We start from the raw sequence: 17,782 nt of genomic DNA on the forward strand, positions 1-17,782 counted from the left end.
CAACATAATAACAAAGTCAGCCTCCGCCTCTTTTCCAACTGCTGTCAATGCAGCATTGCTATACAGTTCCACAAGTAATAGCATGTAGTAACACAAAAAAAATTAAATGCAAATAATAATCTACACATACAATAGTGACATTTGTACTCCAGGTCTTCCACTGATAGACCTTCTTTTGAACTTCTGAAATTTGTTCACCACCACAAAGTCTGCTAAAGTTGGAATCCATCCTAAATGATTCTCCAGCTTTACTCTTGTTTACTGTTCAGATCCTTGAGGAACATTTGGAGGTTCTTCAATTTGTGTGTTGAGGAACCTCAAATTTATGAAGGTTTTTCAAAACTGCAATGCAGCATCGCTAAATAGCCAACACACTCCCCAGCTGTGATACATATGCTAACACACACCTGTGCTATCCAGCATTACAATGGGACTGACAAGGGGGTGGGGGGTGAGCTGTCTACCCACCCAGAGAAAGCATGGCCTATTGTGCTCTCTCTGGCTTTGGCTGCTGATGGGGGAGCTGGACCCTGATATGCCTCCATAGCCTAAGTTAAGGCTGTTACTTGCATTTTCCCCAATTTGCAGATTTTCTCAGAAATTTAGCCATTAACAATTCCTACCCACTAGCTACAACTTAAGAGACTCTGTCACAGGATGCCACCAGTGCTGGGAGGGGAGGGCTAGCACGTGCTTTCTCTGAATCGTGTGAAGCACTACTGCATCTTTTTGAATCACTGCTACCACAACGTCCCTCGACTCGCTTGGAGGAGAACACTAACTTCCATACCTGTTCCACCATCAGACGCCTGTGCTGGCTGGCATCACACTGAGAGAGTGAGGCTGACTATGGTCTCTTCAACATTCTGCCATTAACAGTAGGGATCACCGCATATTTACCAAATGTCTCACTGTAACATTGCCAATCTTAGCTCATTTAAGCTTATGTTTTGCCTCTTCCTGACAATGATAAAAAGTAAAGTATGGCTGGAAGAGACCTGATCCAGCCAGAGGCTAATAGCTAACACATGCCTGCTGACTCACTACATGACTGTGCATATCTAAGTGACAGTGCAAAGAGGAGATTGACAACGCTTGCTGGGACGCCATTAGGCCTGAGCATTCTTGACTTCACAGTACATTCAGCACTCAGAAGCAGATTTCCTAATAAAACATGGCAGTGTGAAAGAAGACTGTGTTCTGCTCAGACACGAAAAAGCCACCATGCCAAACTCCCGGGAGCATCTTCTCTCGCTCTGTAAATACACTCTGAAATATCCACATGAAAAAATAAGGAATTATTTGTGTTTTCTGTATAACAGGGATCAATAAAGTGCTCTGACGTAGGGAATCATTTCTGTTCCACATAAAAAATAGCTATATCTTGTCGCTGTCCAATGAAAAACACGTATCTCCAACAGAAGCAGGAAAAAAAAAACTATTTTAACGTTCAATGGAAGTCAATGTAAAAAGATCATATTCCAAGTCATTTAGAGCATTTCTATTGGTCCTTTCATCCTGAATTATTATATATTTGAAGGAGAAGCTACAGGGTTCAAATGCATAAAAATGGAGATACATGTTTTTCATTAGACATATATGGACTTTTTTTTATATGGACTTTTTTATATATGGACTTTTACTTTTACCTTTTATATGGAATTTACCTGTGATGAGAAGTTGAGCAGTGATCGGAGTTGCATGGTAGCTTAACCGGACAGTTTTTGTTTGAGGGAATATTTAAATGTCATAATTATTATTGATTTGAAGTATTTTCACATTTAATAATAATATAGAGGAATAAATGCTGTTGGTTTATATTCAGCTGACTTTATGTGGGGACTTCTGACTAAGTTGTACAGAAGAATGGACACAGAATCATCATCATCATAAGAGTATGATATTAATTAATCATAATTACAGACAATAAATGACTATAAATGGTTTAGTATACAGCATAAAGCATATTTTTATTTTTGTATGATGAAAAAAATGTCTAGTCTTGTTCTCGGCCACTCCTGGTCTTGGTCTGGACTCGTCTTGGCTCGACTACTCAAAGCCTTGGTCTTGATGCTACTTTATGGTGATCCAATATAGGGAATAGTGATAGTGATATACCCTACCATAGTGATATAATATAATATAGTGCTGCTAAGTAGAAAATAGAGATTAGGGAATCAGTGATGCTCTCTATAAGGGTTCTATTCAATGCCCAAACGTATTGATTAGTGACGTTTTCCATTTATCAATGATTTATGGCACTGTTGGGGAGATTAACGGACAATTTTAGTTCCCTATGATAGTGATCTATATAGGGCCGGGACATTTTCCATTTTTCAATGATTTATATAGGGCTCCAAAGTAGGGAATAGTAATTAGGGAATCACCTCTGTTCCCTATAATGGTTATCTTAATGGTGCTATGTGTAGGGAATACTGATTAGAGAATTCTTCCTATTCCCTATAACAGTGATCTATATAGTGCTGTAAAGTAGGAGATGGTAGATTAGGGAATCATTTTTGTTTCCTATAATACTGTTCTACTAAACCCCTAAAGCTAATTTCCTAAGAAAACATGGCAGTGTGAAAGAAGACTGTGTTCTAGAAGCTGTTGTTGAGTCTGTGCGGCGCTTTGTCTTGCGGTGTTTCAGCTTTTTGTTTTGCATGTGCTCAGGCACGAAAAAGCCACCGTGCCAAACTCCAGGGAGCATCTCCTCTCGCTCCGTAAGCACACCCCGAAATGCCCACACAAAACCAATAGGGATTAGGGGACAATTTCAGTTCCCTAAAATAGTGATCTATATAGGGCTCTAATGTAGGGACTAAAGATTAAGGGACAATTGTAGTTCCCTATATTAGTGATCTATATAGAGTTCTAATATAGGGACTAAGATTAAGGGACAATTTTAGTTCCCTATAACAGTGATCTTAATTTTCTAATGTCAGGAATAGTGATCCGGAGCCCCTCTCTACAGTGTTCTGTACAGTGCTCCTGATTTACAGATGCATGGTACAGTTATTAGTGAGCCGTTTGTACGCAGTGCGGGACCTCTGTCAAACTCTGGTCCTGCCAAGGCAAGCACTCTGACTCCAAGGCCTGCTTTTCCAGCCCAAGCCTCCTTAGCTCTGCAAACATTACGCAAACCCCTATTAAAAAATCACTACATCTCTCTTGTGCATGGAACCCGTCCCACACACCAAATAGGGCTGTAAGATGGCGAGTGTGTGTGAGCCTAATGAGCGGCTGCTGTAGTGGAGGTTTAAAATGGGCCTTTATTCTCACCTTGGCTTGTTTGTTTGTGCTGCCTAAGAAGAAATCATTTCCTGTACTAAAAAAAAAAGACTCCACGCTGCAGACCTCTTTCAGCAGGGTTTTTTATGGGTTTGCAAGAGCAGACATTCAAGCATCTGACTTGAAAATAAAAAAAGCAAAGCTCATCACCTCCGATTCCACAAGTTCAAAAAGTTTACAGGAGCAGATTTTTGGAGGAAAATCTGATTTATTAACTTACGATTATTAACTCAGATTAGCCACGCTTGGCATCTGGGGTTTGCTTCTTCTGTTTGGCCTGGAGCTACCAAGCAATAGACGTTTTACTTGCATCACCAAACAGCGCTGTGCTAACTGCATGCCTGAAGGTGCTTTTCTACTACACCTGAACTACACCATGCCACTTTTAAGAATTTTAAGAATATGACAAATGTTTGTGGACACCCCTTCCAATGAATGCATTCGGCTACTTTAAGTTTCACCCACTGCTGACAAGTGCATACACGCACAGCTTTTCTAGACGTACTGTACTGCCAATAGAATAGGCCATGCCTAATGCCTAATTCCAGGTGTGGGCTAATAGAGGGGTATAAAGCTGTGGAGCAGTGGAAGAACTGTGTTCTCTGTAATGATGGATGCTGGAGCTCCATCCAGTACTGTTTTTTGGGATGAGTTGGCGAGCTGGGGAAAAGTTGGGCAGTTGACCATCCAGCATTCTGACCTTCTTTCCTGGACAGTAGAGACTGCCCACACGTTACTCCAAGGTACTCCAACAAAAGCAGGATAAACTCTTTTTACTTCAGAAGAAGCAATGAATGAGCAGGTGTCCCAATACTTTTGTCCATATAGTGTATGATAGATTCCTGTCTCCATAATGTGGGATAAATATTTTTCTCATCTGCAACATGACCTAATCTATTAGAAGCGAATGGCACGTTTATGGAGATATTTTAGGAGGGGAGGGGAGGGGGGGGGGGTAATTATTGTCATAGCAGATTCTTTACTCTGGTCCTTCGCCAGAAAGTACGCACATGTGTTTGCATGTCCAAAGCCGCAGGACTGAAGAATTGAGCTAGAGATTAAAAAAAGGGAGATAAGGAGAGAAAAGCCCACCCTCTGAGCCTGGGAATTCTGCAAGGCTCGCTTCGAATGCTGAAGATGGAGCTGGAGGAAGTCTTAGTGTGTGTTCCTAAATGACAATTAGGCTTTAAGATAATATTTTGCATTCTCTGGAATAACTTTTGATTGTGGGATTTTACCCCACCATCAAACCCCCTCTAACACCATGCATAATAATAGAGTGCTAATGGTGGCCAATTAGACACGTTGCAAAATTGCTATTTATTACGTGCAATTTCCGAAATTTCGAAACGACTGCTGTGCTAAATAATGCTTGATATCCTCTCGGAGCAACAAAAAGGCTGGAGGTCCTCCTTCTGAGCTCCTGTGTGTGGGGATAAGATGGATAAAATGCCAGAGTGTTTAAAACGAGGTACAACAGATAACAAACCGTACCGTCCAACCCAGTAAAGCACCTCCCCCCACCACACACACACACACATGCACATCCCCATCTACCACACAAGGTTGTTACCCAAAAAGCCCAGTCATTACCACAGATGAATGGTTTCAAGGGAAAATATAAGTGGGTGAGTGATTACAGGTTTGGCCCGGGTAATCTGTTTCAATCAGGCCTCGCTCTGGGCAGGGGCAAACGAGTCCAGCGGGTCATCTGTCAGTCAGCGGAAAACCGTGGGACGCTAATATGGACGACGGAGCTACGGGACGGCGGAGCTGCCGAATGAGTCCTGACAGCCAAAGAGGAACGAGAGAGGGGAAAAAGACCACCGTCCCTCAGGTTACTGAGAAAACACTGCAATTACCACATGACCTCTTCAGGGGGCTAATGACAGATACATCCTGAGCCGATGCTGGTACCGCTCCAGTGCAACAATCGGACGGCCATATTCTCACAAAGCTGTCAGTTTAGCACTGCAGATAATTAAGCTTAATGATGCACTTTGAGCTTGAAGCACTGCAAACAGTTACTGTTGTACAAACTGCTTTCCTATCAGAGCTGCTTCAGAGCTCAACTGAACCCAACTGAGGAAAGAGAAGGAGAGCTGAAACTGGAGAACTATAACAAATAACGTCACACCAGCTCGAGCTTTGCCTCGCTACACCTGCAAGTGCTCACTCTGCCACCTCAGAATACGGAGCACACTTGTGTCCAGTCAGAACTGCAGCCAAACTACATGATAAATTAGCAGAGGGGAAAGGGGTTGTTAGGCCTTCAGAGAAAGCCTAATGATTTCTGGGAATGATGTTTTTTTATTCAACAGAATGATGCCTGGTTTTAAATTTGGCAAAATGACAGAATTCCTATTATACTGCATACATAGCAATGAACCTATGTGGTGTTAAGGTGGTGTTACGGTGGTGTTAAGGGAAGGTCATACCATTTATTAGTCATTTATAAGTGGTGCTGATCAGAGGACGATGCCTCCCTCCCTGCTGAGTCTTGGTTCTTGCTGGGCCTGCCCTGCCCTGCCCTGATGTTCTAATGAACAGGCCTGACTCCTGAGGCCTGACTCCCCAGCTTCAGCTACTGCTACTGGAATGCAGAGACGTTCTTGGGAGGTACCTGTAGACACTCCTTGCTTATTCGCCAGGTCCGTTTATAACATTAGCCTAATTAGAAAGCAGTGCAGGGATTAAGCAGGCTGCTTGAGGCGTTAAGCCAAAAAGTGACTGCCCAATCAGAGTATACCCTGTTTATAATCACACTAGGGGCTATATGGAAAGGCTAATGGCTAATAAATCTACGAGTGGCCCTGTGGGCTGCGGTTGGCCAGTCGGATACAGTAGCGGTGGAAAGAGAACTTTGCCAAACACAAAGATGAAACTAATTCCTCGGCAGGCTCTGTGAGAATGTGCAGTTTTGAGTGCCTGAGGCCAAAACTTGAGGCTAAAACTTACCGAAATACGGCTCCTTTAAGATCCACGGAAGCAAGTGTCCAGGCTTTTTTCTGTCCTGCACCGAAGATGTGGGACGAACTTCCCCTGGGGGTCCGAACAGCAGAGTCCAGCGCTCGCTGTCTTTAAACCCAGACTGAAGACCCTCCTCTTCTGAGAGTACTTGGGTGAGGTGTAGAGTACTATGGTCTCCTTACTGACTTAGAGGGATCTTTGAATTCTAGTCTATTCAAACCGCAGCATTTGACACTACATGAGGTCGTATTAAGAAGCTACTAACATTTTTACATACTAACTTTTTTGGCATTGTAATGGTGACTAAGCAACTTTTTCGTACGACTTTCGTATACCATTTATTAGTCATGTATAAGTGGTCCTGATCAGAGGAGGATGTCCCCCTTCCTTCTAAATGTTTGGTTTCCTTCTTCAGCTTCAGGATGTTTTTCTTTGCCCCTGTCGTATTTAGTTTGTCCAACTGGGGGTCCCACATTTTTTTGTTTAGTATCTTTTTTGTCTTTTTTCCTGAATTCTCTGAAGCTGCTTTGCGATAGCATCAGTTGTGCAAGGTGCTTCGCAACTAAATTTGACTTGATTTGACAAGTCAGATCAAATCAAATCAAGATTTATTCGTATAGCGTTTTTTATTTGTAAAGCAGCTTCAGAGAATTCCAGACAACAGCGAGACATAAAACATGTAACCCTAAGTGAGCAAGCCAGAGGTGACAGGTGCAAGGAAAACTCCCTCAAAGCTGGAGGACGAAACCTTTGTGTTTAGTTCTTAGGCGGACTGCATATTGTCGATGTCATGGTCACTCGGTATGTGAGGTCAGCAGCCTGATCGAGGCAGATTTACACTTCTGCCATATTCCTAACATTTCTTAATGATGGTTAAACCAAACTCCAGGGGATGTTCAGTGTTCAGTAATTTATACTCCATAAAAAGCTTTTCTCAGAGTTGTGTGGAGCGTTCATTGGTCTTAATGGCATATCTGTAGCCAGGAATATTGATTCACCTGTGACAGGACCTTCCAGACAGGAGTCTTTATACTACAGTCACCTGAGACACATTCACTGCACTCAGATGATCTCTTTATTTCACTGACTGTGAGACTTCTAGCACCGACTGCCTGCTGGACCTCTGTTGAATCAGCTTTAAAGGAGGTTAATATTTATTCAATATTTTTAATTTTTTGACATTAATGCAGAAATATGTTTTTATTTCAACATTTTTTTACCAATTTTTTTTTTTTTGTAAATTCCTGTTAAAAAAAGCCATGATTCAATGATTCAATTTCTAAAATCAATAAAAGAAGAAAGCATCCAAGGGGGTAAATATGTTTTACTGGCAGTTGACGCTAGCTGTAGCTGATACTCGATCCACTTAAATAAGCCTGAATCAGCTCTCATCGTGATCTATTTGATCAAACCTGGACATCCCTAATAACACCAAACAGTCCGAAACGTTCTTGCTGTCTTTATGAAGCTTTGCCTTTGCGTGCTTAACCCTTTGTATGCTTCCCAGCTTTAGCCTGTATGCTTCCCAGCTTTAGTGTTGGGAATGATGCATGCTGTGCCTGCCCTGCCCTGATGTTCTAATGAACAGGCCTGACTCCCCAGCCTCAGCTACTGCTACTGGAACACCCGATTTCTACAGAACTACAGAGACGTTCTTGGGAAGTACCTGTAGACACTCCTTGCTTATTCACCAGGTCTGTTTGTAACGCCAGCCTAATTAGAAAGCAGTGCAGGGATTAAGCAGGCTGCTTGAGGCGGTAAGCCAAAACGTGACTGCCCAATCAGAGTATACAATGTTTATAATCACACTAGGGGCTATATGGACAAGCTAATGGCTAATAAATCTACGAGTGGCCCTGTGGGCAGCGGTTGGCCAGTCGAATACAGTTGAACTTTTGAGGTGGTTCTGAGTGCCTGAGGCTAAGCCGCAGCATTTGCCACTAGATAAGGCCATATTAACAAGATACTAACGAGGGCCACCAACATACTGAGCCTTTATGTTGTTGGGGTTGTTGGCAACTTTTTTATACGACCTTTTTTGTCTCATCCCCTTTATTTCCACATTTTCTGAGAGTCCCAAATGGGACTGAGCCTCAAATGGATCTGTTTAGGGCAGACAAACGAGGGCTTTACTTTCTGGACAAGTCTCAGGCTCTGCCACAGTCTTTTCCCCAGTCCATGGGGGATACTAAAGGAAGCAGACTCACTGAGGTCTGAGGTGAGCAGTGCTCTCCAGCTATCATTGAGTCCAGATGGTTGTAATGTCCGATATACCGTAACAGGCTAAGGCAAGATCTCTATCTGTTTATTGTTTCAGTGGATAATGGGGAGCACAGAATGATAATAAACAAACAAAAAAGTGTGTGTGTGTGTGTGTTTTCTGGCCACTAAGCAAAACAATGAGAAATTCGAAACCAATTTTGTTTCGGTGTGTTTTGACTAGAAACCTTCCCATCCGCAGCCACTGCCTTGGGACATCCATCAATGAAGAGACTGGGGGTCTGCTTACTGTGAAATATCTCAGAGACTACGACTGGACTGCCCAGCCAATCCCTGGTGTCTGATAATCTGCATGAATGATAAAGATGGTGAAACTGTACGACGGAGGCCAGTGTGAAATACAGCCAGTGCTCCACGTCTGTGTAAAAGCAAGTACTGAGGGCGAACAATACAGCCTGACCAGTGAAATCTCAGACGTTCTACAGAAAAATAAGCAATAAAATAATATAAAAAAAATTAACAAAACTGGCAAGAATGATGAGAAGCTCCGTCCCTGCACGAGCGATATTTACATTATTTAAAGGGGAGTTCACCTTATTGCACGACCTTATGAGGCCTTTAAGTACTTACTGAGTCATTTCTAGGCTCCCAAGAGTCGTAAAAAAAATGAAGGAGCTAAGGAGCTACGAGGGGTGATTTGAGCAGTTCCATAGAAGAGCCTGGAAGAGCTTCCATAAGGAACCAAGATCAAGGGACACCACAAAACAAGAAGGTCAGTATTTCTACTGCCCTATGTGTCTAAGAATACATTTATATGCATAGAGGGACTGATCTCAGGTCAGAATACGGGTACATGTATGGGTACAGGTGTGTGGTGATACAGCAGTGCCCTACAGTAACATAATCAGCCACCTCTGCTTCACTGATTTTGCACTCGCACAAACAATCTACCAGTGCACAAACACTCCCAGTGCACAAACACTACCAGTGCACAAACACTACCAGTGCACAAACACTACCAGTGCACAAACACTACCAGTGCACAAACACACCCAGTGCACAAACACTACCAGTGCACAAACACTACCAGTGCACAAACACACCCAGTGCACAAACACACCCAGTGCACAAACAATCTACCAGTGCACAATCTACCAGTGCCAAACAATCTACCAGTGCACAAACACACCCAGTGCACAAACACACCCAGTGCACAAACACTCCCAGTGCCAAACACTCCCAGTGCCAAACAATCTACCAGTGCACAAACACTCCCAGTGCCAAACAATCTACCAGTGCACAAACACTCCCAGTGCCAAACACTCTACCACTGCACAAACACTCTACCAGTGCCAAACTCTCCACCAGTGCCAAACTCTCCACCAGTGCCAAACACTACCAATACACACTCTACCAGTGCACAAACACTCCCAGTGCACAAACACTCTACCACTGCACAAACAATCTACCAGTGCACAAACACTCCACCACTGCACAAACACTCCCAGTGCACAAACACTCTACCACTGCACAAACAATCTACCAGTGCACAAACACACCCAGTGCACAAACACTCCACCAGTGCACAAACAATCTACCAGTGCACAAACACACCCAGTGCACAAACACTCCACCAGTGCACAAACACTCTCAGTGCACAAACACTCTACCACTGCACAAACAATCTACCAGTGCACAAACACTCCCAGTGCACAAACACTCCACCACTGCACAAACACTCCCAGTGCACAAACACTCTACCACTGCACAAACAATCTACCACTGCACAAACACTCCCAGTGCACAAACACTCTACCACTGCACAATCTACCAGTGCACAAACACACCCAGTGCACAAACACTCCACCAGTGCACAAACAATCTACCAGTGCACAAACACACCCAGTGCACAAACACTCCACCAGTGCACAAACACTCCACCAGTGCACAAACAATCTACCAGTGCACAAACACACCCAGTGCACAAACACTCCACCAGTGCACAAACACTCCCAGTGCACAAACACTCCACCAGTGCACAAACACTCCCAGTGCACAAACACTCTACCACTGCACAAACAATCTACCAGTGCACAAACACTCCACCACTGCACAAACACTCTACCACTGCACAAACACACCCAGTGCACAAACACTCCACCAGTGCACAAACACTCCACCAGTGCACAAACAATCTACCAGTGCACAAACACACCCAGTGCACAAACACTCCACCAGTGCACAAACACTCTACCAGTGCACAAACACTCTACCAGTGCACAAACACTCCACCAGTGCACAAACACTCCACCAGTGCACAAACACTCCACCAGTGCCAAACACACCCAGTGCACAAACACTCCCAGTGCACAAACACTCCCAGTGCACAAACACACCCAGTGCACAAACTCACCCAGTACACAAACACACCCAGTGCACAAACACTCTACCAGTGCCAAACACTACCAGTACACAAACACCCCAGTACACAAACACTACCAGTATACAAACGCTCCACCAGTGCCAAACACTCCCAGTTCACAAACACTCCCAGTGCACAAAGCTACCCAGTGCACAAACACTCCCAGTGCACAAACACTCTACCAGTGCCAAACACTACCAGTACACAAACACTACCAGTACACAAACACTCCACCAGTGCCAACACTCCCAGTGCCAAACACTTCCAGTGCACAAACACTTCCAGTGCACAAACACTTCCAGTGCACAAAAACTCTACCAGTACACAAACACTTCCAGTGCACAAACACTCTACCAGTACACACACTCCCAGTGCCAAACACTCCCAGTGCCAAACACTCCAGTACACAAACACTCTACCAGTACACAAACACTCTACCAGTACACAAACACTACCAGTGCCAAACACTCCCAGTTCACAAACACTACCAGTACACAAACACTCTACCAGTGCCAAACACTCCCAGTTCACAAACACTACCAGTACACAAACACTACCAGTACACAAACACTACCAGTATACAAACACCCCAGTACACAAACACTCCCAGCGTCAAAAGCTGTGTGGGCTTTATTGCCATGACATTTGTGTCTTCTGTATTCACAGTGTAGCACATCCTAGCTTTGACCCAACCTGAAATGAAAACCACTTGCCGGCAAATGTGGACTGAATGAATGAGGAAACCTGTAAATTACCGAACAGCATCGTAGTGTAGTGAATCAGCAACAGTACTGAGGATCTCCAAGGAAAAAAGCCATGAAAAGAGCTCAAGGGAACCATTCTCTTTATGAAAGGTTAAGAGCATCCCTGGCAGACCGGCGGTGAGACAAAACAGATGCACTTTCTTCCATGAACAATTTCAGATCTGCTCTGCTGTTGTTGGTAAATAACCCTGAGGCACAAGCCTGAGTATTCTGTAAGGGATCTTATAGCTTCTCATGAAACAAGGCTACCATCAGGCACATCTGTTTTCCTGGAGTAGCCACAAAGCAAAACAAGTGCAATTATGGGTTCCAGTTGTTTGGGATCAGGAGAAAACAAAGGCAGCATTGACAAAGCCAGCAGCATCCTATTGCTGGTCTGACTGGGATACCTCCATGATGAGGGCAGCAGCAGCATCAGCTTCTCCTGTTTCTGTTCTGAGTCTTCTCCTTCTCCTTCAGCTTCTCCTTCTTGTTGTATTCTTCAAATTCAGCTTTCTCCTCTATCTTCATCAGCCACCAGCTTTTTCCTCTGGAGGAGCACATTTGAACTTGTCCGTCTTTGACAGTCAAGAAGATTTAGGAGGCCCAGGATGTCGGTAAAACTGAGCTGAATTGCAGCTCAAATAGGCTCCAGACTCCAGAATTTATTGAATATCAGGTCTCTTCTACTTGAAAGACGTGAAGCAAACTGAGGATATTTCCTGGATGTAACCGAAGGAAAGCTGACCAGCCTCTTCAGGGTCCAGCAGAAGGCAGACGCTGTAAGATACCGCAAGATACCGCCAGCTAATCACCAATACCGCCTTCTAATTAGACCTCAGTCTGACTTTGATAGACAGGCAGCCTTCCCAAGCCCATCCCTCCTCGCTAATGCCTTATAATTGATTCCATATGAGATTACACTGATAGCTGTGGAAGACAAACTGAATGAATGAAGAGGGTTTCATGGGTAAATTTTGACTTGTGCTTTCCAGGAATGTGGAAGATGCTGTTACTTTAGCTACAGATAGGCATTTGCACCGGAATTGGGTAGTTATCTAAGCGTTGGTTTAAGTCCCAGAGGGTTTAATTGGTCTCGCTCTCTCTTTGGTAGGGTAGGAGGGCCCTTCCGTTCGCCTCCCATCACTCAGCTAGATGCTAACTGTTCTGGGTGTCTTGTTATACTAACGCAGTTAGTATTCTCCTCCAAGCGTGTTCACACTGACGCTGCATTAGCGGCGGTTCAATCAGCTGTGGTTGGCTGGCTCCATGCGTCTTGGAGGAAGCCCATGCTAGCCTACGCTCTCCCAGCACTGGTAGCTCAGTGTGCTAGGGGAAGTCCTAACTAATGGGTAGAAATTAGAAATGCCCTAAACTCAGACACAAAGGCTGAGTGGAAACGGCTGAGTAAGTACAGGCAGGAATGACACTGGGAGATATGACCCCATGTTACCTTAACTTTAGCTGGGCACCAATTTTCTCGATACTCCATGATCTTGACCCCATGCACTAACATTAGTTCCTCTGAAAATGCTTCAATTATTTCTGCCCTTATGATTTTAATGATATCATAAACAGGAATGGTGACCAGTCTTTACCTGTGGCCTTCTCAGGATTGTTGCACATGAAGCACAGCCATCCCCCCTCTTCCTCGCTGTAGCCAAACAGATCAAAGAAGCGAACCTCCTCCAGATGGATCTGCAGACTGTCCAGGTCCTGGAAAAGAAGAAGAGTGAGTATAAAAAAAAGGCGCGCAAGCGTAACAGGAAGTGTGTGAAAGTGTGAGCGAAGTGGTAAAAGAGAGAGTTCCTCAAAGCCGCCCATTACTCCCCAGCCGGCTGCAGCAGCAGTGCGGACGTTCTCAGAAGGTAAATAAAAGAGTTGAGTCAGTCAGAGCAGTGTGGAGCTATTTCACAGTGGAACCTGAAAACAGACCATAATATCTGACCCTTTATAAAACTCTCACTGAAACGCTCTGTTTTACCAGCGGGAGAACCGCAGAACCGCTCACTCACCTTTCTCTGTTTATAAACCAGCACTGAAGAACCCATTCAGAACCGAGTGGAGGCTAACGCTAATGCTAACACACATACACACACGCTATAGAAACCCCAATCACACACACAGCACAGTCACCCACTATAAACCAGTTATTACACACCAATAGACCAACAACCACAGATACCAGTCCAGACTGTGTACCACTACACACTTACACACACACACACACACACACACACACAGGAAGTGATCAGACTGCAGTGTTGTAAAGGAGCTGGGAGCTGATTGGTCAGGGAGGAGATCAGACTGGATTATCAGATATTAAACACTATAAAACATCATTTTAAGAAAAGTCTCGACTGAACCAAATCAGTCAGTGCAGAAAGTCTGATCATAGAAACTGATCCTGAAAATAAAGAGATTTACTGAACTGATTAATCAGCAGCTCGTCTGATCTGAACTGTGAGTCTGGATTATTAATAAAAACACAAAGATTGAATCGGAATCGGCTGATGCTCAGCATTAAGAGACTCGGATCAGATCGATGGCAAAATAACTTGATCGGGACACCCCTAGACCACTGAGCTTCACCTAGGACACAATCAGTAGTAGGTTTTTAACAACATGTTTAATGAAGAAATCTCAGAAACACACGTGCAACAGCTCTACCCATGTAATTTTACCACCAATCCACAAAAAAATTCCACAACGAACACAGTTTCAGCCATTCAGACCTAGATATTTACCACAGCTGAAGACTTCAGAAACAATGGGCTGTGTAGTATAAGCTCATAATCACATCATCAGCTCTGGCACTGTGAAAGATCTGGATGCCACACAGGGAACAGACAACACTATTAAAAGTTATGTGTTATGTGTCAGAGAAATCAAGGCCAATGAATGAGGCGATTGTCAAGATCAGCTGAATTATTTTGGAAAAGGGAGGTCAGGAATAAAACATGTAATCTCTGAGCACCTTTCCAAGGTATTAAGGCCTGCTGGCCCACACATCATGTTCTGACCCCGGAGAGGAGTTCCAGTATTAGGTCTTTTATCATGTTCCTCAGATTCCTCTATGTTTTACTCCTGCGACCCAAAATGATTTACAGTGACCGATCGCAGGGTCAGTCCCAGTGGAGCAACCTGAGGTACCTTGTTCAATAATAGATTGGTAGAATCCAGCAGTTGGGGCTATACTTTATATACAGCTCCGGAACAAATGAAAAGACCTCCCTGCATGATCAGTTTCTCTGGTTTTACTATTTCTAGGCAGTGCGTTTAAGGGAAATTAACATTTGCGCTGTATTTTTATAAACCGTGGCCAACATTTCCCCTAAATTCCAAATTTACATTTACATTTAAGGCATTTAGCAGACATTCTTCTCCAGAGCGACTTAAAAAAGTGCTATTTACCCAAGAATAACCTCAGCTAGTTTAAATAGACTAAAATTCAAGCCAATAAGGAGACCACTCTGCTATTCGCCTCCTCTCAGAAGAGGAGGGTCTTCAGTCTGGGTTTGAAGACAGCGAGTGTTGGACTCTGCTGGTCGGACCCCCAGGGGAAGCTCGTTCCACCACTTTGGTGCAGGACAGAAAAAAGTCTGGATGCTCGTCTTCAGTGGATCTAAAAGGACGGCGGGTCGAGCCGAGCCGTACTTGAAGTTCGAAGGGCTCTTGGTGCAGATCGGCTTTTGACCATCGCCATCAAGTACGGAGGGGCTGGTCCTTTCTTGGCTTTGTAGGCTAGAGTCAGGCCTACAAATAAAAATATTACTATTTAGAGCATTGATTTGCAGAAATGACACCTGCTCATGCAAAGAAATTATTATAATAATTAAAATGCAAAGAAGTTATTATTGGAATGGAATGGAATTTAAACACAGTGCTAATACTTGAACGTTGAGAGCATTAAGAAATCACCTTGGTGGAATAACCTTGACAGCCAATCACAGCTCTCATGTCTTGGCCGGTTCTCCAATAGTCTTTCATGTTGCTGTTGGGACTTTATGCCATTTATAGTCTGCAAATTCAACTAACTCAGCTTTGTTTAAGGAAATGCCTGGAATAAAAGGGCTGCCAAACACATAGAGGTGCAAAATTAAGAAAAAAAAAGTGGTCTCTGTAGCTGTATATGATATACAGTAACATCCAGACTCTTAAACAGAAGAAACCTCAGGGCTCCATCTTTAGTCTCCATCTTTAGGGACCTAGTGGTATCTAAACCCACTATGGAAAGCTCAGGGAGATGATGAATGCCTTGATGTCTCAGAGCCTTGATGTCCCGAAACCTACAGTCGATTTCTCTTTCCTCCCATAAGCTCGCTCTAAAGCATCGAGACGACGCAGGAGAACAGCCCACCGGGACAATGTAGATGTAGTTACAAGTTTCAGTTGATGGTCCTATTAGGCTTCACATGATACTCCTGCATGGTTAGACCTGAGGGCAATCTACCGAGATCATAAAGTTTAACATTCAGGCCTTCCTCATGAGACACCGATGTCAGCCCTGGGAATGTTTAGGGGGTTGTCTTCCTTTGTCCAGCACAAATTAAAAGCAATCCCTCCCAAGATTTGTGTTGCATGCTCCCTTAATGTTTGCCTGGAGATTGATGTAGGTCATTACTAGAACTCACCCAGGACCATCTTCTTGAACAGACGACTGGCTCTGTGGAGCCGCCGCCTAAGCATACTGCGCCCTGACTAAATCAAACGTTAATTTAACTGCATTTCCCTCAACAAGAATCTTAAAATACCCTCCCTCTAATGGCACTGTGCACATATCTATGCATATATATATATATATATATATATATGTATTTCAACTAAGGAAAGTGTGTGTAGGGTGTGTGGGGTGGGGGGCTGAGCCAATCTGCACAGAGCTAAACAAGAACCATGTGTGGGAGGGAGAAAGGGTGAGCGGTGGTTTAGAAAACTGAGAATTTCCAACCTACAACAAATCTGCCATTGAGACAGTGGAGACCAGAGGGGGGGGGTCTGACAAGGTTCATGTTTCGTGGTTGAGGACAGCACTCAAAACAAGCCTTGCCTGCCTAAGCTTTGACTGGAATTGTTAAATTCCTGCAGAAAGTGGACATCATCGGACAAAGCTCATGAATGAGCTTCACGCCAATCTACTTTTCCGCTAACTGGTTCTGCTCCAGACATACCTAAAAGAGGTAGCCAGTACTCCTCAGCACTTTACTTGATGCAGGTGCTGGGAAGTGTAATAGAACAAATATGTGGACCAACTGGAGGGTCTCCGGTGACCAGTTTGGGGGAACCTGCGCTCAATACCATGTCATATTCAAGCCCTGCGCTTTCAAGGCCTGAGCTCTACAGCTTCCTTCCTTGGGTCACCTAGCTACTTTGAGTTGCACCCATTGCTGACACAGACAGCTAGTCTAGCCCCCATAGAGAAGAAGTGCTGCCGATAGAATAGGACTCTCTGGAGCAGATAAACATGAACCTATTGGTTGTCTAATGCCAGTCTAATGTAGGCTAGAGGGGTACAAGCCCCCTAGAAATTGAGCTGTGGAGCAGTGGAAGAATTGTGTTCTCCAGAATGATGGTGCTTCATCCAAGACTTTTGGGACTTTTGGGATGGGGAGTTGGGAATGAGGTGCACTGTTAACACTGTTAAGATCCTTGAACTTGGATGTTTTTCTATTTGAAGGTTCGTGAAAGCACTTTAAGAGCTTCAGTTTTAAACTGAAGAACCTCCAAAAGTGTCCAAGGAACTTCTACTTTTAACAGTGTGGGGTGATGATCATCCAAGATTCTCACAGCAATGCTCCAAAGTCTAGTAGACGGCCTTCTTCCCTGGACAGTAGAGGCCGATACTCCAACAAAAGCAGAATCAACTCTTTAAAACCTTTGAGTTCAGAAGAAATAATGAATGATCAGGTGTCCCAATACTTTTGTCTATATTGTGTTTGCATTTCAATGTGTTACAATATCCATTTTCTACTCGATTCTCTCAAAAGTACATTCTGTATATAGTACATACCTCACTACTACCGTTCCCTGTACTCCTGGTCCTTGGCAAATAATAGTACTGGTCAAATTCCTAAAGCTCTCACGATCGGCTATACACAAAATTTTGCTGTGAATAAACTTCTGGTGAAATTCAGGAAAC

The 17,782-nt window shown here is 43.9% G+C and overlaps 1 protein-coding gene across 2 annotated transcripts in view; it reads right to left on the reverse strand.

Moving 5' to 3' along the window:
- The window catches only part of veph1 (ventricular zone expressed PH domain-containing 1), a 140,946-nt gene that overhangs the window by 16,175 nt on the left and 106,989 nt on the right, over positions 1-17,782 (reverse strand). For both annotated transcript variants that reach the window (XR_011980813.1, XM_072695722.1), the window contains exon 12: positions 13,245-13,362. Coding sequence is in view for 1 of the 2 variants with exons in the window: in XM_072695722.1 (XP_072551823.1) it covers positions 13,245-13,362 (118 nt within the window). In the remaining variant the exon portion in view is untranslated. The remainder of the gene's footprint in view (positions 1-13,244; positions 13,363-17,782) is intronic.

This window comes from Salminus brasiliensis, chromosome 13, assembly GCF_030463535.1.
Source record: "Salminus brasiliensis chromosome 13, fSalBra1.hap2, whole genome shotgun sequence".
NCBI lineage: Eukaryota > Metazoa > Chordata > Actinopteri > Characiformes > Bryconidae > Salminus > Salminus brasiliensis.